Consider the following 25,098-nt stretch of genomic DNA (forward strand, 5'->3'; position numbering starts at 1 on the left):
GAAAATAAAATAGATAAAAATCTTTAAAAAATACCATCTAATATAATTAACTATACTAAGTTTAAAACCTTTTTCCTTAGATTTCTAACTATTTTCTTTAAGCTGTAGAATGCTATAGAGTAGGTTGCTTTTAGGTGCACAGTATGCTGTAACACTTGTCTGACATAAGCTTATCATGTATGTTATATTATCAACATTACTACTAATAATATAAAGCAAAGAAATATGCCCTATAATTAATATGAAATTAAACCCTATCCTCAGTCCAACCACTGAGCTTGGGTAACACAGTGCACCACCGCCTTTCCAGTTGCGATGTACTACAGCCCTTGCATCTCTACTCTCAGCCTTGTTCATCTCCCATTAACTCAAGAAAGTTCAAGATTCCTGTGATCTCCAAAGGATTCCCTGCTCTAGTTGCCAACTCGGTCAAAACTCCTGCCTTCCGAGCCGCCAGCAAGGCCTTGTTTATCCCTTCAATACTCTTTGCAACCGTCATGCCATCACCAAAGACTTTGTAGTTCTCCAGGACGAGTGACTGCAAGCGCTTGACCTCGACAGGCTCCAACGCCAGACGAGTCTCGTTGATCTTGTCTATGAGTTCAGGGATGCCCCAGACAACAAATTGGAATGTTTCAGTGGACGTGGTTACGTCGATCCGCTTCGTCAAGAACTTGGACGTGTCCTCGACAGCGATGATTGTAGGAAGTGCAACACTGAATTTGCCAGTGACACGGTTTATCGAGTGCGACTTGAACAGCAGTCGGTAGTTGGTGAGATACAGCTTCCCGCCGATCGCCTCGAGATTCTCTTTGCCGAAAAGGCGGGCAAGGTCGTCCGCGAAGAATCTACTCAGTTTATAATCATTGATGTTGATCATAGCATTAGCCGCCTTTTTCATCAAGACTTTTTCGCCTGGCAGGACATCATCACTTCGTAGATCCATGGCTTGTGAGTGATGGGAGCGAGATGGCCAAAACGTGTTAGAGGAGAGACGACCATCAGCTTTATCGGGCGAGCTATGAGTTTGGCCAGGTAATCAATATGACTCGCTTAAAAGCAGACTAATTAGGCCTACAATGTTACCCTAGTGACCCTTAGGTCAATGATCTGATCGAGTTGGTTGTGGCGGCACCATCACCGCGCCTCTCGCGCCATACAATACAATACAATACAATACAATACAATTGATTAGGCCCGGCGGCCTGTTCTGACCGAAAGGGCACTAGTCGCTAATGCTTACATACAACGCCTTCTTTTCGTCCTCGTTTCCCCAAGCCTATGCTGTGCTGCACATTGCTCAATTTGTGTCAACTACATGTCCGGCGTCCATCTTGCGTCACCTGATGGTGATTTCCCTCCCAGGTAGAACGAGAGGTTTCCTCTTCGCGTTTCGGTGCACTGCAACATTTCCGCTTTGTGCGCTGTCCATTTCCTGCATCTGAAGAGAAAATGCTCGATCGTCTCAATCGCTTGTCCACATGCACATTCCTCTTCCCGTTCAGTCTGGTCATGCCCCGCGCCATACAGTAAGGTGCGGGACCACCGTCAGTAGTTAGTTTACTATTGTAATTTTAGCAAAAGTGCCTCGGAAAAGACTAAACGTGGCGCCTGCACAAGTGCACGCAGCCAGAGCCGAAACCAACCCCGCCATCCCTCAGCTATAATAGCATTTTGATGTTTCGGCGTTCGGGCATCGAGGATCTGCTTCACGATGAACTTATAATCGCCTGACCACTTTAAGAGTCTGTATAATTTGTCTTTATCGCTTTATCTGGTCCTGGCTAGAGAATAGAATTTACTTGCTATTATTGATACTTATCTAGATGCTGTTAGTGAATGAGAAGGGCAGGGACCGTGCTAGCGTCAGCAGGACACCGAGCAGGCGCCACGTTTAGTCTTTTCCGAGGCACTTTTACTAAAATTACAATAGCAAACTACTCAGGGTGGACCCGCACCTTACTGTAATAGCGTGATATAGACCAATAATTCTCGGAATCTGCTTCAGCTGAAAACCCACTATTCTTAATCCAATTATCCACGCCTCGACTGACCATTCTTTTCGCTTCATGCTATCCTTCCCACCCCGCCCTTTAACAGAAGATGGGAAGCTCTTATACAGCAGCTCAACGTGTCCCTTTTTTTTTCTCTTTCTTTTCCTTGCACTCTCTCCGTCTCGCTATCCTTCCCTCTCTAAGCTTAATTCTTGGTCAACTAGTAAGCAATAATGTTCTGTTCCGAGTGTGGTGAGGAGGCAGATGGCCGCTTCTGCTGGAAATGCGGCTCTAAGCTGCGTGAAGGAGCCAGTGTCAACCGTACAATGAGCTCCACCACGACAAGTTCAGCGACAGTCACTCTACCAACAAAGTCATGGCATCAAGAGATCAACTATGACACACTCATCAAACTACCTGAGGTTAAAGACAAGCTCGCAATGCAAACTGTCAAGGGCCGCAAGCTCAGCGCCGAAGAGTTTGTGGAATTCTTCCCTAAATCGATGCAGATCGGTGCAGGCCTTGGGCAGGCCTTTGGATCTATGTTAGGCTTCAAGACGGGGAAATCCCACACGGATACTCTGATTCGCCCTTGCGGAGTGGTTCTAGTTGCCGCTTTATGCTACCTAACTCGGTCAAGATTCTCCATCAGCACTGTTCGCCAGGGAGTCAACGCAGTTGCTGTTACGAGCGACATCCCGTCTGATTTGTGGAGCTGGAAGGGAGAACTTGAAATAATTGTCACCAAGGATGGGGGAAACACCAAGGTTCACGCTGCAACAAACATACCGGGGCAGAAGTACGACTGGGGTAAAAGCAAGAGGATCCTGGAAAAGTTATTTACTGCTCTAAGGCAAGAATAAGTGATATTCTGTTGAATTTGGCGTTCTCTGGGTTGGCTGCTGATAATTAAGTTGTTTCGGACGTGTTTTGCGAGCGGCGATTCGTGTGATGTAACCGGGTACTTGCGTATCACCCACTTCTATTCGGTGCTGCCGCTTTCTACTGTCACTTCTTGTCATCACAAGACAACACCACTCAAATATTCAAACAGTGCACTGCATAAATGCAAAGTTTTCACCCATAATCTCAATGCATTTTCTCAAAGTCTCTGGCTTATCACGCCCGACATCACGGTCGACATAGTTCGAATACCAGTGAGTCTCTAAAACCTCATCACATCGACTGCAAAGCTGCCCTTCCAGTTTGGCGCAGTAATTTTTCTTGTCCTGTAACGAGAGGTCCCCAGTGATACCTGTGGAGAAGTCCGAATTATCGATAGGGGCCAAGGCAAGTATGTCCATGTCTACGAGAGCCGGGCAACCCGCACTTTTTAAAGCTCTTGGCTTCGGTAGCGCAGACGAAGTAAGTAAGCTGGTAATTGTGGAGATAGTATGCGCACTGCCTGGAGCGTGTTTCTCAATGTATTAACTGGAGTTGATCTTGGCCGCAAGCTGAAGCTTATCACTTACCTTACCTATACCAATTACCCACCGTACCAGGTCCGGATACACAAGATCGTCGCCCGTGCACACCACGCACCCCTCATCGAGACCGCGCTGGAGCTTTCTGATCTCTGTGGAGATACGGATCTATAAATCAGCGGAAAGAAGTAGGATCTAAAAGCATAAGACTTCCACTTGGGCTAGCATCGCCTGGCCGTAATTCAACCTTGTTCCGATTTCTTTAATTATTAACTGCCGGTGACAACAATACGAGGCTGTGGACTGTACTTGAAAGTTAGAAGAGGAACTAACATATACCATAGGTATGTGGATTAAACAAGTATATGTCAGACGGTACGTGTATTCGGTTCATTAATGTGAATTGGTGTATTTATGTTGTGTTCTGTTAAATTCTGCCCCTGATAGTTGTTATTTGCGTTAATAGCCTACTACTTATTGTAATACTGAATTAGTTAATTTACCTTTTTTTTATATAGGAGTTTGGCATAGCGGGAAATTGTTGACTTTTCCGTTCCCGCCATTGAGCCAGAATATCGTCCTCGCCTCAGGATCGTCGATCCATCGAGATATCAGGTCAAGAAGCTCGACTCGGGTGTTTGGTAGACATGTCGGATTATGTTCGGTATGTGAGTTGAAAGAAGCCCCCCAGGCAATAGGAATCCGGTCACGAGCCGTTCTCTGGTCGATACCAAGAATAATCGACCTAGGTTCCTACCTCGTTGGCGAGACAAGGCAAATGCCGGAGTACTCGGACTAACATCTGGTTAACTTATAGGGCTGAATGGATGGCCTCAGTGCACCATCGGAGGGCCTAGGCAATTACATCGACTTCCTTGCTTTGAAATGGCCATTTAAAAGCATCTAAGCACATCTTTCCCGACTGTTAGCTAAAGGCAAGCGACTTCTTAAGATATCGGAGTTGAGACTCGCTATCTGCCGTTTCTAGAAAGACCGCATGCGAAGCTTTGAGTTTCAGACTTTGCATTCTACTTAGTAGATCTCGAGCATTCTGTAACTCTAAATGCAGGCAGGTAACTTCCCTCGATAACCGCGCTTTATCTTCTTTGGCATTCTTAACATATTGGGCATATCGTGCACACCATCCAATCACCTTTGCTGATAAGTCCATAATATTGGCCGCAATTCCTATTCCTTTCTAGCACCATCGGCATAAAGTACCCTTGTCATTCGTGTTTTAGTCAAGGATATCGTGATAAGCTGGAGTGTCCTTCACCAAGCTCATTCAAGCGGGGTCGACCAGGTTAAAATGGATCGATTACACGTGACATCTGACAATATCAAAGTCATGGTTGTTGCGGTTTGCCTCGGTGCAAGACGGCAGCCCACGCGCCTACCGCCTACGCATAGGATTCACGAGTTATTACACCAATGAGCGTTTAAATGTCAATTATCTTCGGCCTTATTCAAAACACTATGTAGATTAAGGGTGTACCAATGCTGATGCCTGTCACTTATGCACCTGTTTGGTCTTCTAAAACCTCTGAAACTTCAGGGGGGCTAAAACCTGTCTTGTCTGTTCAACCTTGCACAACTCATCGCACGCTACAATACATACCATCTTTCGGTAATCATCATAAACTACCTTAATCTTGTCCTTGCCAATCCTCTCAATCCAAGTTTACCAGAGTCATATGAAACCCCTTGCTAGTCCACTCTTTCAATTACCGGCCCCACAATGCCGAGCCTTCACCCACATCACGGCGTTTATATCAAACTGCCGCGCAATTAGGCCGCGTCTTTTTGGCCAAACAGACGCAAAGATCTTCACAGCAATAGTACGTAGACCACAATATGTAGTAGCCGTAGTGGACTGAATCGGGAACCCTAGCTGTCTTGGCAGAATAAATACCCCATTGATTCCATAAAGTATTCCCCATCATTCCTCACAGTTTCAGAATCAGCTCAAATGTTGCCAAGAATTCTATTCCCGCTTCTCGCCGCCTCGGCTGTTGCTGAAGTACATTACCTGTTTTCTGGCTTCTTTTCTGGATCTAGAATTGCCGGCATTGAGTTCGATGATGAAACCCATTCCTTGAGCTTGGTGAAGAATATCTCCTCCGCATCCGATGACGGGTCGAAGTGGATAGCACTCGATGTAGGTGTTGCTCAGACAGCATATATATCCCGGATCTAATCACAGGTTGTAGGCGCGCAAGCAAAACTTATACGTTGGCACCACTGGTTACTTCCAAAGCTACAAGGTAGCCAAGGATCTGGGGTTGACCTATAAGAGCAACGTCAGCTTATCCTCGGATTGTAAGCGGCCCTTCAAGATAACTATTTATCAATTACTCTTCTGATCACTTTTATGCAGGCAAAAACGCAAATTTCATCACCGCATCATCCAAGTCTCCCTTCGCAGTATTCGGCACACCCTACGGAGGCGGCTGTCCAACAATCGCCATCTCCGTCGATAAGACCGGCACTCTCCAGAAAAGCTTTGCAAATGCGACTTACAATACCAAAGGTGGTGTTCACGGAACCGCGCTGAGCCCGAATAATGACTTCCTGTACTCCGCCGATGACATGGGAAATGCAGTCTGGGTCCACTCTTACAATCGCGAAAGCGGCAAGATTGAAGAGGTGCAATATCTTGCTGCCGAGGAAGGATCCAATCCGAGACATTTGACTGCGCATCCAAATGGAAAATGGGTATACGTGGTTTATGAGGAGGCGAACTCTATTGCGGCATATAAGCGAAATACAAAGACTGGAAAACTCGAGTTTCGCAACGAGACGTACAGTTTACTTCCCTCCGGTAGGACCTGAACGCTTTCCTTATATGCCTACTGAACTAACTATTTATTTAGGATTTACTAACTCTTCTTCTTATTGGGCTGATGAAGTACTACTTTCCACGCCTGCCGAAGGATCATCCCCCAAATACCTGCTTGCTGCCACGAGATCCCGTAAAACTGGAGTTCCTGGATACGTCTCTGCGTTTAGCTTGGATGCCAGATCCGGAGCTATCAAAGAGCAGCTGTTTCTGCAAGAAACTACCAACAGTGGAGGATCTGCGAATGCTGTGTCGCCAGCCTCGTTCAGTGAGGACTTCTTTGCTATTACTGATAGCGGTTCGAATTTTATTGAAGTTTGGAAGATCAAAAATAAGAGTGCATCGGCAGTTGCGCACCTCGATCTTGAGAATGGACCGGCGAATGCCGTATGGTACAGCTGAGTTGTCCGGAGATAAAAGTATAGCCCGGATCGGATTACTGGTCTCAGTTTATGGGCTCATCTCATAGCTAGGGGCAGACCAAGCTGATAGATTTGTTTTCAACCAGCTTTAAAGTCTCTCTTAGAACAGCTGAAAATCTCTGTCTTACTCTTGAGCCTTTAGTAAAATTTCTTTGCGCAATGTCTCTCAATTCAATCAAGCCCCCGCATAATGATTGGAATGTATGAAATCTCGATCGTACCGACTAAGTGAGGTACAAGCACTGGTATTTCAGCTAGCTCCTCCCTCGTTCGATAGTGGCTTGCTGAAATTCCCTAGGCACGATCTGAGAAGCTGAATCGAGCGTGATAGCATATCTCCTATCATCTTTTCCTTTCTTTAAACGTTTGAAGCTGAATCAATTGGCTACATCGGAGCTCAAGGGATGGGTCTGGGCCGGAGCTGTTAAACGCCTCCACCTCTGTATTCGTAAATAATCTCCGGCGATGAATGAGTAACTGCAACAAGAGAGCCGAAACTCGTAAACTGAGCACGAAAAAGGGAACAAAACACAATTTCTGCAGTCAATGAACCGACGAGGGTAAATGTGATAAAAGGCTTTTCCTTTTCCCACAGATACAGTGTTCTCGTTACTTCACCAGCCCCAGATATCTATCTCTACTTTTCTTCTTGCTTCTACGAAACCTCCAGTGTCTGTCAATATGCCTCACGCTACCAGCCCCCATGTGGAGGAGGCTATTAATGCCGATGAATACGTCAAACTCATTCTTTGCTTCGACGGTACTGGCAATACCTTCAGCGGCACCAACGCTGACACCAACGTGGTTAAGATTCTCCGCAAGCTTGACCGCAATCACAAGAAACAGTACCATTATTATCAAAGTATATGAGCTACCTCACTAATACTGACTCCGCTGACGATTTATGAAGCCGGTATCGGGACATATGATGTGAACGAAAACTCTGTCCACAAGACACCAATTGGCGAAGTGCGCAGCAGAGTTTCCAAGGCAATTGACTCAGGATTCGGGACCACTTTCGATGCCCATATTATGGCAGGATATCGTTTCCTAATGCGATACTATGAACCTGTAAGTGACGTTTAATCAGTATCACGTGTTACGATAACTAATAACATTTTGAAGGAAGCAAAGATTTATATCTTTGGATTCAGTCGAGGCGCTTTTACCGCTAAATACCTTTCACGCATGGTCAACGAGGTTGGCCTTCTTTGCAAGGGTAACGAGGAAATGGTACCTTTCGCATACCGGCTCTACCAACGCTCTCTCCAGTGCAAAAGCAACGATCGCACTGCGGCCATGGGCTTTTTCGCCCGCAACGGTGCCTCTGATGAGAAGGCCCCCGAGGACCAGGCTTCTGTAACTAATCATTCCGATACTGCCCCTCTGTCGCAGAATGCCGGACCTAATGGCGCGTCGTCTGATGCGCCGAAACAGGGAGAAGACAATGATGGACCAGTTGAGGATATCTATCTGGCCGGCAACCCTGTCATCACGCCAAGCAAGGAGGCCATCGCTGCGAAAAAGGAGGTCAAGGCTTTCGGTCAAACCTTCTGCCGCACCGAAGGCACTGATCCCAAGAAGCACAAGAATATCAAAGTCTTCTTCCTTGGTCTCTGGGACTGCGTCAACTCTGTTGCCATGGTTGAGCGAAATTCCCCTGCTCCAGTGGAGATAACAGGAACTGCACACCACGTCCGTCACGCTGTGGCTGTAGACGAGCGCCGTGTCAAGTTCAGGCCTGCCCTCCTTGCTCAAGACATCAAGACCGTCATCAAGGCTTCCAAGAAAGAGGATACTGAAAAGGAAGATATCAGAGAGGTCTGGTTCCCCGGTAATCACGGTGACGTTGGTGGAGGGTGGCCGGCCATACCAAGAGAAATGAAAGGTTGGGCCCTCTGGAAATACATCTTCAGTGGAACCAAGGTTAAGAATCTAGTCAAGCCTCTCAAGGACAACGCTTTACAGATGAGCGACATGGCCCTCGAATGGATGATCCGCGAGGTTGATATTGTCGGCAAACAACACCCTGGCTGCCACGTGCACTGGTGCCATACTCTTGATGCTTTCAAGAATAGCATGAAGGTGACCAAAACCGTAGAGGATCGCATCATCAAGGGCTTCATGCATGATACCCTCAGGTTCGGTTATGGCTCATCATTTTTGAAGGTCTTCATGTGGAATTTGATTGGTACGTCTTCTTCCTTCCTCACAAGAAACAATGTTACTAACTATATGCTAGAAACGCTCCCAGGTATTCCTCGCTGGGAACTCAACGACTCAAAGGAAGAGAAGGATAGAGGATGGGAGTTGTACAGAGGTATACCCAACTTCGGTGCTCCTCGCGATATTCCCCGAGGAGCCGTGCTGCATAATTCACTCAAGGAGCGGCTTGAGAAGGTCAAGAAGTACCGGCCACTGAACGACCATGGTTCAGGCGACCCTTGCTTGTGGAATTCAGAGGGTGTCGCCGACATGAGGGACGTGACGTATAAGCGCCTAGGTCCGGATGGTGAAATCAAGGATCCTGACTGGGATGCCCGACATAAGATTTGGCAGTTTGAGGACTTTCACGCCCAGCTTGTTCGCGCTCGCACTTGTTGATAATCATGTTGGGGTTTTGGTGGATTTCGACGCGTTATTGTTAGCATCGGTATTCTTACTACATGTTAATCGAGTTCGAGTAACTCTGTTTGTATGAGCTTGTAATTATTATCGTTTATTTTACTGCTTGCGGTTACCCATGGCCATCTATGTTCAACATCCGTCTATCATCTAATTCTGTGACGCCATTTACATGCTCGTTCAATTGTCGCTCAAGTCTCCCTTTACTAGCAGCCACTCCTGACCGAGCTCTCGATTCCATACAAAGAATAAGCTCATCATGGAATGGTCGGCGAACTTCCATGGTCTTTGTAGGACTAGTAAGAAGAACCTTGATATTTGCGCTGGTCCTCTGCTCCTTCGAAATCCTTAGAAGTGTCACCAGCACGTCAGCCATACTCTCCATAAACTCTTCTCGCTCATAGTACACAACGCCGTCAATCAAACACACCAATAAAGTGGACCTTGGTAGCTGGAATACGAGCCTCTCAAATAAGCAGCAAAGCTCGTCGACATCGTCGAGGTGAAGCAGGTCTGGCCTTACATCACCCACAGAGATGCAGTTGCTAAAGTCATACTGGCAAAGGAGCTGACATATGAAGCTTTGAATCACAGCACGACCCCCGGTATACTCGTCGTAATCGAAGTTATCGTGTAGCCCGCAATAGAATAACAGACAGAGACAATTTGGGGCTCTATCTGCGAGAGAGCCTGCCAGAGACGTGCACAGAAGCGTTAGTCCCGATACCCGGCATCTGATGTCGTAGTTTCCGTGGATGAGAAGTTGTGCTGAGTGAGGAGAAACTAGCCACTCTCTGAGCTGTCCAGTATTCACAAGCTGCTCGGCGCGTGCTCGTTCCACTGACGGTACCCTGATGTGTCTCATGCGATCGATGATTTCTTTATCTCCCACCAGAAGATCTGGGATATTGATCCAGTCCAGGAGTTCCTGCGGGCTGATGCGTTGCTCTACATTCACTTGTTCCATGGGAGGAACTGGTGAGCAAGGGCGAGAATATCCGAAGGCCATCCTGTCCATGTAGATCGCTAAGATATGATTAATTTCCTGTCAGAGAGCATAGACTTATTTTTTCATTACCTCTCAAATTGTTATTGTACTCATTAAGGAGTCTAAGAACCGATGTGTTCACAAAGTGCTGACCCCGACGTATGTCTTCGATCTCTTCAGGTGTCGGCATGCCTAAAAAGAATCATGTAAGTTTCGCAACTGTGTACATTCCCAGCGCTTCTAGCAAGTCATAGGGATCTTCAACTCACGATCTAAAACCATTTGCAGGCCATTTCTCGTCTCATATTTCGCCGACATATCAGCTTGGGAGATGAGATGTTCAGCCTTAGCTTTAATTGCACAAAGGCTTTCCGTAATCGCGTACTTATAACTTTCAGGATTGAAAGTAGCGGGAATTACCCTCTTGCCTAGATCACCGAATGCGATGTCAGTACTGTCACGCAGATAAGATGTCATCCATGGGGTCACTCGCCTGGGCTCTTAATAAAAAAGCCAATAACGCATTCTATGGCGTAGAAGACTGTAGCTATCAAATCGATAGAAACCTTCTCAAGGTTCATGTCATTCTTGTATATTTCGAGAAAACCCTCCACTTGAGAGAATACCTTGTCGATATCGTCAAAAGCGCTCAAAACCTCCTCTCGGACCTTTGCTGCTTTTATGGCTGCCTATATATTGCATCAGCTCTGGTTAAATTATTGGCTAACCATAACTGTGTCTCCAGATGTGATACTCACCTCGAGAAGAATTTGAACAGCTCCTAATATTGGCGTGACATAATCGATGTTGGGCACGAACTTGGAGGCGCCAAGCAGAGGCTCAGCAGCGTTATCAACAAACTTCCTATATACCCGGGTGAACTTGGCCGTGAAGCTCTTGTCCTTCTTGCTATACGTCTCTTTAGCCTTTTCAAGCTGATCAAAGACTGCGGTACAATCCGTCTTGTCGCGAATTCCAAAACCCTGCTTTAAATCGGGTTCCGTTGGATGGTTTTCTTTCAGTTGACTCATAGCACGATGGAAAAGGCTGTCCCAGAATTTGAGTGCCACCATGGGCTGATCCACAAGCTGTCTCGAAGGAATCTGCACATTCCGCGGTGTCGACAGGCACGACTGTGCAGCTAGTCCAGTCGGCGAGACAGGTGCAGTGAGTTTTTGAGAAGAATGAAGGGGCTCGCAAATGATATAAGCCCCTTGTCTTGCACTGTATCGTGATGGTGGCGTTGTACAGGCAGTATGGGGTGAGTCTAGATGGTTATCGATAAAGTCAACTGCTGGAGGCTGCAGGTTGATGGTTGGAACATAAGAACATGATGATTCCATGTTACCGTCGGTAGTATTACACGAGTCACCGTGAAGGAAGATACCTATGAGTGGGTAATACTCCTATAAGAGACTTTAAAAACAATGACTAATAAACCCTCGGGGAATTGAATCTTGGATTGGCTGCCTCTCTGATGTTGATCAACTTCAGCTCACTCAATCGTAAGCGCCCAATCAATGTGCAGCTGAAAACGTACTGGCGTAGGATTAAAAATACCCCTCATTTTCATCAGACACGGGCCAACAGTAATTGAACACGCTGCTGCCCGACACTGCCAAGGATATGCAAGTAAGATGGACCCTGGTTCCCAATGCAGTATTCTAATTGACGCATCTTTGGACATGAGCGGTTAAGTAGTACTCGGGATCTTTCTGCAAATGCGGTTGAGGACCGTAGAGAGCAACGTAGTAACTGCATCTGTGACATCTATTCGTTACCCTGTGAGACACTGGGGCGATTCAAACGAATCAACCATTCTCTGGTCCCCCAAAAGTTTCCAATACGTGAATTACGAACGACGAACCTGCCATATATCCACACAGCCTTGTTGGTGAAGCTGCAGTCTCCACTTTGACCGTTTCATTGCGTTTTGGGGGCTGAAGTACATGATGTGATTCCAAGCCTGAAAATCCGGACACCTCAGTAAGATAACTAAAGGTCTTCTCGTAATCCCCTGCTTCTCAACCCTGTCTAGTATAAGATTAAGGCTTAGTCAGTCAGCTTAGCGGACAGTTCTCAGCCAATCAGTCCCCCCAAGTTCACCCCCAGGATGACGAGAACACCCTTAGTTATCCTACTTCGTACTTACCAGCACCAGATGCTCTCTGTCAGCCCGATTACAAAAGACCGAGTATAGTTCTTGTTTCTATAACTATTCATCAAAGGGCTGACACTTTGCAACACCCAGTCATCAACCAGCCAAGCTAATTGTTGATCATGGCAATTCCGGCTGCAGGTCAGGAACAAGCTTCGCCTCCAGCTCTGTCGAGGGCTGTCGAGGAAGATGTAAAGATCAGTCATACTCATCTTACCGAAGATGAAGAGGGGCTGAGAATCGACAAAGAACGTGTCTCTGCAACCCATCTACAATCGAAAGCGTTTCAGGATGATCCGGCATCGCCTGGCCGAGAGGCGTACCAGGCTGAGGCACTTAACGGCCTCGCTGCAGATTCTCACCAAAAATCCGACGAGTCTCCTTCCACCTTGATGTTAGAAATTAGTAGTTTGCGAGATAAGCTACGCTTTCTTGAGGAGAAAGTGGGGAAAGCCTCAGACAGGAGTGATATCAATCAGAACCGTCAAGTTGAAGACGAATGGCAGCTGCGTAAGCAGATCCGGAGGGCTCACTTCGCCAAAAACTGGGTAGACGAGGCGGAAACCTGCGCAAACCAGAACTGGGTTGAGCGAATTAATTGCGGACATGATGGGCAGTACCTACACATGATCACGGCCTCGGGTACAGACGCCTATACTGATAATGTTGATGGTGATGGAAGCACAAAATTTCAGAGTGAACAAGAACGTGAGTTTTGGTATGGGGTTCCTCATAAACCTCATCGTGGCCTACGTCCGCCAACCTCACTACGACCAAACTACTCTCGAAAGCTTGGGCCGCCCACTGAATGGGATATGTCAGACAGCGATGAATGGAGTAGCGATGGATCGATACGCACACGGGACTTTGAATATTTCCGTGCCAGGCTCCGGGGAGATTTCGAGTGGGAGCTTGATCGCCTTGCTGCTCAGAAGAGAAGATTCGAGTATTTCAAGAAAAAGAAGCAGGCTAAAGCAGAAAGACAAGCAAGATTAGAGAGGGGAGAAATAGTGTCGTCTGACAGCGAAGACGATGACGGTCAAGCAGGAAAAGGCGAAGATGCAGAAGAAAATTACAAGGCTCCCGTTCTCCAACCCGCCCTCAATCGTATGGAATGGGGAGAATTTAGAGCCTCTCGGTTCACAGTTGCTAGATCTTCCTCATAATCGACATACTTGTTGGAGAACCGCAAATACTAGGTGGCTTCTTCCAGCAGTACCGCGGCAAGTATTTGGGAGAAAAGACTATTCCCCATCGCTCCAAGGCAGTTGAAGGTCACCAAGTGCAGAAAGGCGAAGGCGCAGGTCAAGGATCCTCGCGTATGGCCGTCCCGGATGGAGAAGCACCTCTTCCTGAACGGATTAGGATTCATTCCAAAGAAATTATCAGGACTCTTGCAATCATCCATGGCTCTGAGTTGACGTCTGCTGACATGTACAACAGCTCTATAGTTATGCTCCGTCCTTATCGGATGTTGACGTACTATGAGAATGAAATTCGACAATGGCACTCCCGGTTGGAAGAACAGTATCGGAACCCTGATGCTAATGATGAGCCTGCCGCTAATGACGAGGCGCCACAGAAGGACGGAGCGAAAGATGGTAAGTTGTTTCTTTTTCTTTTTCTTTTTCTTTCTTTTCTTTGTTATAATCGCTTGAATGGACTTTTGCAAAGCTACGCAAAGCATAGCATACTGACTTAACTCTTTTAGATAACGAAAATGAAGACACAAACTCGACACAAGAGGAAACGTCTGGAGTTGAAGACCCGCAGGGACTCAGCAAGTCCAGAACCGCGCTGGAGCATTTGACATACCTACTCAAGTTCATGGACGACTATGTCCACAAAAGATTGGACTATTTGAAAAGTTCAAGCTGTGAAAAGATATTCTTTTCTGACATCTGGCACTTGTTCAAGCCAGGGGGCCAGGTCATTTCTGCTGATGGTAAGCAGATATACCAGATCTTCAACGTGACTTCAACGCCTCATATTGGCGAAGAACGTTTTTCAAAGTTTGCAAAGGAGGATGAAGATTCTCGTGAAGCAGCCGACGGTCAAATCGTCATCCAATGTGTCTTTATCCACTTTGATGGACGCCAAATTGGCCCAGTTGTGAGAAACGTTAGCATTCCCAAGTTCGACGGTGAAAAGGCTGTTACTTCGTTGAAAATCTATCCCTTACGATTTCACGTTCGCAAGAAACTGGAAAGACAAATCATGGGACGGAAGCCGACGGGAGATGAAATTGGCAAGTCTTTGAGGGATGGCGTCGCCAAGCTGCAGGAGACACTTATCGAAAGAGGCAAACTATTTACGGAGGTGGCAGCCGTCAAGCACATGTACTACTCGGGTCTGACTGTTGACACACGCGACGAGGTTCAGAGCCAGGTCATGATAGACTTTGCAGAGGCTTTCCTGGTGGAGAAGAATGGCAATTGGAGGCCAGAAGTCAAACATTTGGTTGGGATGATTGAGATTTCTAATTCGCTACGTCGCGATGCACCATGCACGGCGCTATGTTGCGCAGAAGAAAGTGTTCACAACGACATATATGTGGACAATAAGCGTCATCACGACTTCATGAAGGAAATGCTGAGAGGCGTCGAGGATGGCGTGGACGACTTGCCGCCCGCTGCTATATATCCCCGCCCTTTGGAGACTCTCAAGACAGGGGGGAGTACGCTGACGAGAGATGATTTGCTCATCATGTCGTATACTGTTTTTGGATTTGTCCTTCGAGATCGCTCATGGGGTAAGTCGATGACTATTCTCCATCGTCTCAACTGTTGACCACCAAACTAACGACTCCATGAACAGCCCAGTTGGATTTAACGCACCTCACCCACTTCACCGACACCGTCGACGATTCCTCTGCTGGTAATGATGACGAGACTGAAGATGACAAGACAGCTTTTGGCCGGCTCGTTCTACCACCGGGCCACAAGAACATGGTACTCTCATTGATTTCTCAACATTTTCGAAATAAGGCAGCGCAGCGAGACAAGGACAGGGATGAACAGGTTGATATCGTTCGTGGAAAGGGTATGTCTCTGAGATAATTAATGACTCTTTCTTCGCGAATCATTTTCTGATAACGAGATAGGAAAGGGACTTATTATCCTCCTGCATGGCGCCCCAGGCGTAGGAAAGACAACAACAGCCGGTAAGAATCACACGAGACCATTAGCTACTGGCTTGATTGACTTGTGTACATTTGACTAACAAGCCTGACAGAGGGTGTCGCCGAGAAGTTCAAGAAGCCTCTGTTCCAGATAACATGCGGTACGTATCATGCACACGTTGGCTATAGCTTTCCATCTGCCCTAATCCTTTTTATGCTTTGAGCCCTTGGACCCTTCTGATATCGATTACAGGTGACCTTGGATCGTCCCCAAAGGACGTAGAAGATGCCTTGCAAACGAACTTTGCACTCGCCAACAGATGGGGCTGTATCCTCCTTCTCGACGAGGCTGATGTGTTTCTGGCTGAGAGACGAAGAGATGACTTTAACCGCAATGGACTAGTGGCAGGTCAGTGTTGATCAAGCTTTCTCGACTTTGCTCTTTAGAGAAAGACTCTTCGGCAACTAACATACTAACCCACTGTGCTAGTCTTCCTCCGAGTCCTAGAGTATTACGCTGGTATCCTATTCCTCACTACGAATCGCATTGGAGACTTTGACGAAGCCTTTGCTTCTAGGATTCACATGAGTCTTCACTATCCACCTCTCAAGCTGGTTTCAACTTCCAAGATCTTCGAGCTCAACCTCAAAATGATCAAGAAGCGATACCAAGAAGCTGACAGGAAGATAACCATTGACATGCAGGGAATTGGGGAGTACGCCGAAGAGTATTGGCAGAGGAACGTAAAAGCGCGGCTGAACGGACGCCAAATTCGAAATGCCTGTCAGACTGCGTTGGCTCTCGCAGAGTTCGACGCTCAGCCAGAGGGCAGCAAGTATGACCTGACGGTCAGGTCGGATGCCAAGGTACACTTGACGGTGAAGCATATTTAGACCGTTTCAGACGCTTACCTCGAATTCATCGAGTACCTCAAGGCAGTTCACGGCACTGATGCAGAAACGCATGCGAATGAGGCTGGCCTAAGAGCCTTGGAAACAGCTTACTTGGCTATGAGATCTGGCGCTGGCCACAGAGGGATGGGTTCTGCTGAAGCAAGGAATAATCCGCTCCACAGCTTTAAGCTGCAAACCCAGTCATCGCAGTCTCAAACCCACATGCGTCCAGATCAGGGGAATTTCGCGCAGCAACACCGCCAAGGACCTTCATACGAGGCAGTGCAGGCCTCGATGGGACCGTACAATACACCGCCGCGAATGGGTGGTCCACAGCCTGGCATGGCACTATATCAGGCAACGACCATGTCCAATCCAAGTTATCAGCAGCATCCAAACATCCCAGCTGTAGACCAGTTCCATCACTCTGGAGGTCAGCAGCGTCTCTCACCATCTCAGCACATGTCATATTCCCCATCTCCATCTAGTTCGACAGGACAGTATCAGCATCTCACAGGCGATGCCACGAATCAAAATATGACCTCAATATATGGACAGTCAGCTGAGCCGTTCGGGCAGCAGGATCCAAGGTCGGGAAATATCTGGCCTACGAGTGTAGAGAGGATCAACAACCCGGGAGCGCCTTGAGGCATTATATCAAAGATAGTGTTATTTTTCATTAGATTTATTATCAAAAGCCTCTAGCCTCTTGTATTATTAACGCCTCTGCATCTTCTTGAACAGGTTAGCGAGGGGTGTCCACTCTTTTGGCGGAGAAGATATTGTAAGATTTTCGCTGATCTTGAATTCCTGATCACCGACGAAGCGACATCAAGGCCTGTCTGATATACTCTTCTTGTGTCATAAAAGAAAATAAATAATATGAACCTTAAACATGAGTCAACTATAACATTATACAGTTAAATCTTCTTTTATCTTAAAAGTTACCCTTTGAAATGCCATTGCTCACTTTGACAAACTCGCAATCCAGGCCGACTGGGAAATCACCAGAACCTAAAGAAAGAGTCGATGGTCCCCCTACCCGAAGCCCGCGTAGCTCTTCATCTCTATCATATGCATACAGAGAGATCCTGTTGTCAGCCAACTGCTCAGCACGAAGTCCATGGATAAAAGCATCTTCGGATGTCACAAGATTGGTATGGTCGTGGGTATAAAAGAGAACGCCGATTCTGGCGGCCGAACCGTACTGGAGTCAACGGAGGTCTCCCTTATCACCAATTGGCCAGCCCTGATTGGGTCGATCATCGCCGTTATAGCGCTGATAGCGTAGTACCATTCCTTGTCCAGCATCAATAGCAGATATGAAGCACTTTGTTGCACGGCCCCCTTCAGTCCTGTGGATGAAAAAGAGGTCCTTTCCATCAGCCAGTGCGAGTTTATACCAATTATCTGGACCAGATTTGATGTTCTGACCCTGGTTGTCTTTGAGGTTCTGTTGCATAGATGTCAGCCATGTCAGAAGACACCTTGACTAGTACTTACCACCATAGTAAGTGCTTCTTAAACAATCTTATATATAGGGGTATAGTAAGAATAGTAAATAAAGTGATTGTGAAATAATAAAAGGGATGGTTTAAGTTTTCCCTCTCTTTGGTACAGATGTAATGCTCTTAAGTACTTCCATTCATAGCTATATACATATCTTCCTGCCAGGTGCACCAGTCTGTTTGTGGCTGGCATTAGGCAGCTGAGCCAAGCTTTTTCGAGGCTGTTCTGTTGATATAATTGACCTTCAGAAAAATAGGATTCAATATTCTGAAGTTCTGATCCGCAGCTAAAATGCAGCCTGTAAGCAACCTTTTCAAGTGCCTATGTAACTAATGGAGAAATCCGAGCATTGTGAATAGAGCTGAACTTGATTGTTATGTCCAAAATCAGTCAGCAGTCAATTACAATATTACAATAACGACAGATGGAGAAGGGATCGACCACCGAAACAAGCTGGGGCAGGGTTCATGTCAGCTTGCAAGTCTTGAAGGGAAAGAAGACGACATACTTATTCTTTGAAATGTAAAAGTCGAGCAATAATACTGTTTTTGAACTTGGTCTTCTTCTTGTTTCCGTTGCGATGCTGAGAGTTTCTTGGATGGTAATGACCCATAGCTTCTGAGTACGAAGGAAGTCGGTTCTCGGTTCTTTGACTTGTTTGTGGTCCAGTGAAACCGCAGCCAACACAGCGGCATTGGCCCAAAGACGATGATTGAGAGACGCGGGAAGTTTGTAAGTCCACGTATCGATCCATTTTCCTTTACCTCGATAAATGCCGACGGTGAATAATTATTTGAGTGATAGTAATTCATAGTTCAAGTTGTATAAGAAGTTTGGCCATGTTTAAGTATTTAAGTTAACGTAGGGTAAGGCGGTGGGGCTCGGCGAAAGGTCCCTTGCTACTCCATACAACTTTCGCCGAAAGAGTGACGTAGCCAACTTCGCCGAAGCTAGGGTTGGAGTGCCGCTTTGACATGGGCCGGCAGTGAAAATACGTCAGACAGACCAGCGGCGAAATATCCATCGATACGCGCCAATGTTATTAGTAACATTGGAGAGACTTTGCTCTGGTCCCTTACAATCTGACGCCAAGACACGAGCATCTCCCTTGATCTCAGTGCCGCTTCCTGCGTAGGCGATTGAATGAAGACAACCATTGCAAAACTTGACATCACGGCGAAACAAACATTTGACCCTAGTACCAGGTTAACGGACTTTTGAGTCACGGAAATGGGGGCGGGTATCCATCACTCACAAGAATACCAAAACTCATGGAAACGAGCGGGAGAGAGGTTTTTGACGAGACTTGACAGGCTCGTAGCCCAGGCCAGGGAGGACTGATGAAGGTTCTGAGTGACTGCATCATGTGAGCTCGTACCATCGACGGTGCTTCTCAGTGGTAACTCGAGATGCGATAGATCTGGTAGATCCCAGCAAAGGTTCTCGATATCATGCGGTTGAAGCTCCATATACAGAGACGCTTCTGCAAGCTGCTGATCATCGACGATAAGCGGCGGTATAGCTGATGGCACGATGGGTCGTAGGAGCGCTCTCCATACATATGTAACCAGTGTTGCATGCGCCACGAGTATGGCTGCGGGATACGATGCCTTGTCGTTGAGCATGCCATTGTTACTTGTTATTGTTGGTGACTCCGGGGCCAAGACTGAAGCACGCCATAAGCTCAACTGCTCAAAGATGGGCTGTGCTATTTGAATGGAGAGTGACAGGTTCTCGGAGAGCTTTTGAGAAGCTTTTAACGAACTGCAAGAAGCGTCAAAACAAGTGTAACCTTGATATAGCCAGGTAAAAACACTTACTAGAAGGACGACTGTACCAAGCTTGTAATTGCCGACAGGCGGGACATATCGCGAAATGGTCGTGTCAGTTCAGCATGGGTAATATCCGCAAAGGGAACACTGATCGGAACGCTGAAATCTGATTCCTCCAGCGGGGAGACGTCCCATTCATCCTCGGATATGTAGGGAGGTCTACCCATTAGAAGCGATACCCACTTGTCCTCAGTATACAACGCCCACCAGAGCCGGGCGCGCAGTTGCTTCTCTTCAGTCGGAATGGCACACATTCGAGTCTCGAGATGTAGGCCTAGATTATGAGCCATGCCTACAAGACTGCCAAGCCATGACCACTTGAACGCATCCGGCGCTGTGGAAAGCGGTCGGTGGTCCTGACCTGTCCCGTGTAGATAGAAAAGGCCTGCTTGCAAGACAGACAATTGAGGATGTCGGATTTCTACTTGCAGGCTTTCGTGGACGAGACGCCATACAACTTCGAGAGGAAGTTGGTTGTACATGTCGACGATGGAGAGATGATCGTCGTTTCTAGCGAAGGGTATTGCAAGGCCGTACATGGCGCCGAGCAAGTGGCAAGGGACGTGATCAAATACACTGGGCGCGGGATATAAATCGCTAAGCAGTTCTTGATTGAAGTAAGTCGAAGATATAATAGGCATTACAGGGTAAACATGTTTGTAGAACCTGATTCAATCGGTTAGTCTTCACCCTAGTAGTTATCATTGCGCGGCGGCTTACAGTCTGATGAGCCTCAGGCCCCATGACACAGGTATGAGCTCATTCAGTCTGACTCTTAGCGATGCGTCTACCATATCCGTCTCGTCTTGTCTCACGATGAAGTGCACGGGAATCTTCTGCCTGTTAGGAACTCCACCGATGTTACGAAACTGCAGGCCATAGAAGCTTCTGAGCCCATATTCATCGAACTGACAGTGGCGGAGCAACCACGGATCAGATTCAGAGGAAGCTCCCAGGAGAATGGAGGTTTGCCCGTTGATGTCGTCGAGGGACTTGGAGAACTGCAACTGGGTTGTAGCGGCCACACTGCCAAGGGCTGATGCTTGATGATACGGCACCTGGCTTTGGTGAGATAAGACGGGGGGAGTTGCTGCGAAGATGGTCGGTCCTTGAGAGGAAGCGTGTTGAGCTGGTATATCTCCCGTCTCGAAGGAGTTGTCAAGATCAAATGTGTTATCATGGGGGACATGATTGACAGCTGGTGAATGAGCGCTACTGGACACAGATCGAGTTCTGTTCTGTCGTGTCGTACGTCTTGATCGTCCTACGAAAGTACACGCAGTTTCTGTTTGCGCGCACCGCTGACACGGCGGTCTGTCATTCTCTATTTGACACCGAACCTTGCGGGCTCGACATTGGTCACAAGGCCGACGTCTGTTATGGAGTCGATAGGTGCGTGTGCCAGGTTCGTTATGAGCACCGCTGTCATCTACCTCGCTGTTATCCATATCGAGACTTGAAGTTCGGCATATAGAATTAATGGGGCAGGTATTATGGCTCTTATACCGGAGGTTTCAATTGCGTGACTGGGAAAATTTTACAAGCTGACAGTGCTGAGTCACAGTCGACATTGCTTATGACACAGTACGCTAGTGCCTTGTTTTGGGGCCGCCTATGCCAAGCCAGCCGCTACACCTCAAAGGTTTAGTGGCTTACACGGTCACTAACCTCAACACAGAAGCTCACTTGCTGTACTACTTCAACACGAGGGAAACCTTTCAACCACAAGATATAGCAGCCTATGGAGCTTTTTATTGTATTATGGATTATATTAAATACCAAGTCCAAAACAACCTCTAAGCTAAGTGTCCTTTCGTAACTATCTAGTACAAGAACGATTGTCTCGTCAGAGGAAGAGAGCTCGCCGGCTCGGACCTGAGTTCCTTTCCATCGCAAGTAACAACCTATGGAATGATTAGCCATTATTCGTCCCTCATCATCCATAAATATAGATCTTACCAGAGTCTCAGGGCCTACATCAACCTTTGGCGTAGCACTGTTGTACTTCAGATCGCCCTTCTTTACCGTTCGGCAGTTCTTGACAACCTCAATCTGTTTCTTAAGATTATACGAGTGGACGTCACCATCTTGTGCGATGCTTGCTTGGGATACAAACATGACGCTCGACTCGGGATGTAGAGCCTGGAACTACGTCAGAAATTTCTCAATCAATGATTGCGACGCAGTACTTACTCCATACATGGGTCGGCTGATCAAAGGTTCGACATCTGCGACACTGTGAAAGGGTTAACATTTAACCATGATGATGGAAAGGAAAGTCTTACGCTCCGTTGGGGTCACCCTACAAGACATGTTAGTAACTCTTGTCAGCGTCAAGATGAATTAGCTTACCATCTGTGCATAGGTAATAAAGCCCTTCTTCAAAACCTGGAATGGCTTCGTTCCAAACTCAGCTGGGTCCCAAATCACCAAGTCCGCCAGTTTACCAGCTTCAATACTACCAACAGCATGGCTGATTCCTTGCGTGATCGCAGGATTGATGGTATACTTGCTGATGAACCGTTTGACGCGGAAGTTGTCCGCGCCAGTATCCTTGTCCTCATCCAGCGGTCCGCGTTGGACCTTGTTCTTGTGCGCTGCTTTCCAAGTGCACGTCAGCACCTCGGCTGATCGGCCCATAGCTTGAGAGTCTGATGACATGATGCTAATCGCTCCAATATCATGGAGAATATCCTCAGCTGAAATTGTCTCTTCCCTGATTCGGTTCTTCAGGAACGAGGCATCGTCGGGGTTATCCTTCGACAGGCGATGGCAGTTGGCAGCCATGTCGATGTGCTCGTCGATAGTATTCGTCGTAAAAGGCATCGTGGGAGTCGTGCTGCTCGGGAGGACGTTGGGATACGCGACTAGTTTGATCACGTCTGGTGCATGACCACCGCCTGCACCTTCAACATGGTACACGTGAATGCTACGCCCTTTAAAGATTGCTGCGGTGTGTTCGAGGAAGCCTGCTTCGTTGAGGCCGTCGGTGTGTATATGGCATTGAATGTCTTGCTCTTCGCAGACACTATAGCAGTCAGCGTGGTTCTGGGGTACAGTACGCTCATTGGTAGATGACTTACTTCAGGCAGTTGTCGATTGTTGAAGGCGTACAGCCAAAGTCCTCGTGCAGCTTCAGTGCGATGACGCCAGCTTTGATCTGATCGAAAAGACCGACCCTTTCGGAGTCGCTGCCCTTTCCGACGAGGCCAAAGTTGAGGGGAAGTTGATCGCATGCTTGCATCATTTGTCGGATGTACTTCTTGCTAGCAGTGCCATTGACTGCTGTAGATGAGGTGCTGTTCATGTCAATACTAACAATGCAACCTGCGTTGAGGGGTTGAAACTTACCTTGGGCCAGTACCTCCTCCAAAGAGCGTCGTGATACCGGAGGAGATGGCCTCAAATGCCTGCTGGGGGCAGATATTGTGGACATGAGTATCGATTCCACCAGCAGTGACAATCTTACCTCCAGCGTCAATGATGTCGGTGTTTGACCCAATAACCATGTTATCAGAGACACCATCCATCGTAGCTGGGTTACCAGCCTTTCCAATGCCGACAATAGCACCATCCTTGACGCCAATGTCGCCCTTGAAGATGCCCGTCCAATCAATGATAACAGCGTTGATGATAGCCAAGTCAAGACAGTCCGCGTCGGAGCATCCACTTGCAGCTCCCATCCCATCTCGAATAGTCTTGCCGCAACCCAATGTGCACTCATCGCCATACGACGTACAATCTTTCTCGACTTTGACCCAGAGGTCAGTTGAGCCAAGACGAATACAGTCACCTGTCGTGGGTCCGTATGCAGAAGCATACTTCTCCCTACTAATTGAGCAAGGCTTGACAGTTTGTTGTTCTGTTGACCCCTCAAGCGAGTGTCGATACCCGGCCTGTTGCAGTTGCTGTAAGATCTTCTGAACGTTGGTGGGATCGACAGGACCTTTGGTGTAGCCACTTCCGCCCTGGATGATCCTAGAACCTCCAACCTGAACGAGAGTCACTGTCTTCGGTTCATTCGGCTCAAAGCGCAGAAACTCTCCAGCCGGAAGATCGAGGTGATAGCCGTAGGCCTTTCCGCGGTCGAAGTCGAGATCGGGGTTTGTTTCCATGAAGTGAAAGTGAGAGCCGATCTGATAACCCACGTTAGTACGACAGAGGACGTATCTATGCGTGTAATGACCTACATGAACTGCCCGAGTACCCTGGTTCGTGACGGTAAGTCTCACTCGGCTGCGGCCAGCATTGAGAACGATGTCCCCAGTGTCCGCCGGACGGATCGCGCCTGGCATCGCCAACGGATGGAAGTCTGCTTCATTAACAGCAGGAAACAGGTCCGAAGTAGGAATCGGAAGGAAGCTTCCATAAAGAGCCATCTTCAAGTCACCTTCATCAGTGCTGATCGGATTGTGGATAGTAATCAAATGAGTTCCCGTCTTGAAGGTTCCTTCGACCTGCATCTGCTTGAGCGTACCCACGACAGAAGGATGGACATGCCGGCGTCCCAAAATGCCTTTTCCCAGTTTCATGAGATCAGCGACGGAGTAATCTTCGTTATGGATGATCTGATCACGTCAGTACCTTGAGAACAGCGCATTTGGGAGCGGAGCTTACTTCTTGGAGAACAGTAGCGATGAGAGCCTAATACTTGATTTAGCCTGTTCACTGTGGGACGGCATGTCTTGACTTACACTAGATTCGAGATGATTGAGCTTCTTTCCATGGGCCAGACGCCTCTGTGCAAGACGGCCCGCCTGGGAAAAGAGAAGCTTCTCGACCTGCAACCAATATTTCAGTGTCAACGATGCGCAGGGGTTAAGGAATATATACCTCACGGGGCGTGTAGTGCATTTTGCAAGTTTCTAAGAGTGAAGAATAGCTGGGGAGACGTTATTTAGTGTTGTAGAGTTGAAACAGGTATCTTGAGCGCTTGGATGTTGGTAAGGATGAGACAAGAGACCCCGGTCTTGATGATTATATGTTGAATTTCCATTAAAGTACATGTAAGTCGATTATGTGATGACGACCGTGGACTCGGCGAAATGAATGTCATCCCTCGTTATCATGACAATTGTGACAAGTCAGAGGTCAAGACTTTCGGCGAAATGGCGCCGAAAAGGAGAGGCCCCTGATTTCGCCGTGGTTTAGTGGCGCCTCTCCACTGTGGCAAGCTAAGTTAGCTGATACTTTGGTGGACGAACCCCGCTGTCTAACCTCTGGCCAGTTCTAATACGGTTTGGAAACAACAAGTTCACGCGGCCGAAACAGTAGTTTGTTTACCCAGAGTAA

The 25,098-nt window shown here is 47.5% G+C and overlaps 7 protein-coding genes across 7 annotated transcripts; 3 read left to right on the top strand and 4 right to left on the bottom strand.

The window, feature by feature from the left end:
- Window positions 1-240: 240 nt before the first annotated feature.
- FOBCDRAFT_234044 (uncharacterized protein) lies at window positions 241-985 on the bottom strand. Its single transcript, XM_054707756.2, has one exon. It carries the CDS (start codon window positions 944-946, stop codon window positions 344-346), a length of 603 nt encoding a protein of 200 aa, XP_054563731.1. The 5' UTR covers window positions 947-985; the 3' UTR covers window positions 241-343.
- Window positions 986-2,038: 1,053 nt separating this feature from the next.
- FOBCDRAFT_234045 (uncharacterized protein) lies at window positions 2,039-3,081 on the top strand. The gene has a single exon (XM_054707757.2). The coding sequence runs from the start codon at window positions 2,228-2,230 to the stop codon at window positions 2,855-2,857; it is 630 nt and encodes a 209-aa protein (XP_054563732.1). The 5' UTR covers window positions 2,039-2,227; the 3' UTR covers window positions 2,858-3,081.
- Window positions 3,082-5,387: 2,306 nt separating this feature from the next.
- On the top strand, window positions 5,388-9,283 carry FOBCDRAFT_245678 (uncharacterized protein; the record flags this gene model as incomplete). The annotated part of the gene is made up of 8 exons (XM_031193247.3): window positions 5,388-5,576; window positions 5,629-5,737; window positions 5,796-6,239; window positions 6,292-6,649; window positions 7,378-7,541; window positions 7,650-7,750; window positions 7,805-8,870; window positions 8,922-9,283. The coding sequence occupies 8 exons, from the start codon at window positions 5,388-5,390 to the stop codon at window positions 9,281-9,283; spliced, it is 2,793 nt and encodes a 930-aa protein (XP_031029868.3).
- Window positions 9,284-9,409: 126 nt separating this feature from the next.
- FOBCDRAFT_324634 (uncharacterized protein) lies at window positions 9,410-11,635 on the bottom strand (the record flags this gene model as incomplete). Its single annotated transcript, XM_054707759.2, has 5 exons — window positions 9,410-10,330; window positions 10,383-10,484; window positions 10,562-10,746; window positions 10,782-10,981; window positions 11,051-11,635. 5 exons carry the CDS (start codon window positions 11,633-11,635, stop codon window positions 9,417-9,419), a joined length of 1,986 nt encoding a protein of 661 aa, XP_054563734.2. The 3' UTR covers window positions 9,410-9,416.
- Window positions 11,636-13,903: 2,268 nt separating this feature from the next.
- FOBCDRAFT_245679 (uncharacterized protein) lies at window positions 13,904-16,465 on the top strand (the record flags this gene model as incomplete). Its single annotated transcript, XM_054707760.2, has 7 exons — window positions 13,904-14,051; window positions 14,162-15,202; window positions 15,268-15,492; window positions 15,554-15,613; window positions 15,685-15,732; window positions 15,825-15,980; window positions 16,062-16,465. The coding sequence occupies 7 exons, from the start codon at window positions 13,904-13,906 to the stop codon at window positions 16,463-16,465; spliced, it is 2,082 nt and encodes a 693-aa protein (XP_054563735.2).
- Window positions 16,466-17,678: 1,213 nt separating this feature from the next.
- On the bottom strand, window positions 17,679-17,974 carry FOBCDRAFT_281997 (uncharacterized protein; the record flags this gene model as incomplete). The annotated part of the gene is made up of 2 exons (XM_059611611.1): window positions 17,679-17,918; window positions 17,969-17,974. 2 exons carry the CDS (start codon window positions 17,972-17,974, stop codon window positions 17,679-17,681), a joined length of 246 nt encoding a protein of 81 aa, XP_059468140.1.
- Window positions 17,975-19,221: 1,247 nt separating this feature from the next.
- FOBCDRAFT_192866 (uncharacterized protein) lies at window positions 19,222-24,792 on the bottom strand (the record flags this gene model as incomplete). The annotated part of the gene is made up of 14 exons (XM_059608736.1): window positions 24,640-24,792; window positions 24,501-24,587; window positions 24,424-24,450; window positions 23,997-24,374; window positions 23,158-23,942; window positions 22,890-23,105; window positions 22,159-22,834; window positions 22,092-22,108; window positions 22,000-22,042; window positions 21,766-21,948; window positions 21,643-21,710; window positions 20,527-21,303; window positions 19,795-20,403; window positions 19,222-19,738 (listed from the first exon to the last, which is right to left on the bottom strand). The coding sequence occupies exons 1-14, from the start codon at window positions 24,658-24,660 to the stop codon at window positions 19,222-19,224; spliced, it is 4,404 nt and encodes a 1,467-aa protein (XP_059468141.1). The 5' UTR covers window positions 24,661-24,792.
- Window positions 24,793-25,098: the final 306 nt, after the last annotated feature.

Source organism: Fusarium oxysporum, chromosome XII (assembly GCF_013085055.1).
Source record: "Fusarium oxysporum Fo47 chromosome XII, complete sequence".
NCBI lineage: Eukaryota > Fungi > Ascomycota > Sordariomycetes > Hypocreales > Nectriaceae > Fusarium > Fusarium oxysporum.

Coding starts and splice junctions, on each gene's coding strand:
- FOBCDRAFT_234044 (XM_054707756.2), bottom strand. CDS start 946: ATGGATCTACGAAGTGATGATGTCCTGCCAGGCGAAAAAGTCTTGATG.
- FOBCDRAFT_234045 (XM_054707757.2), top strand. CDS start 2,228: ATGTTCTGTTCCGAGTGTGGTGAGGAGGCAGATGGCCGCTTCTGCTGG.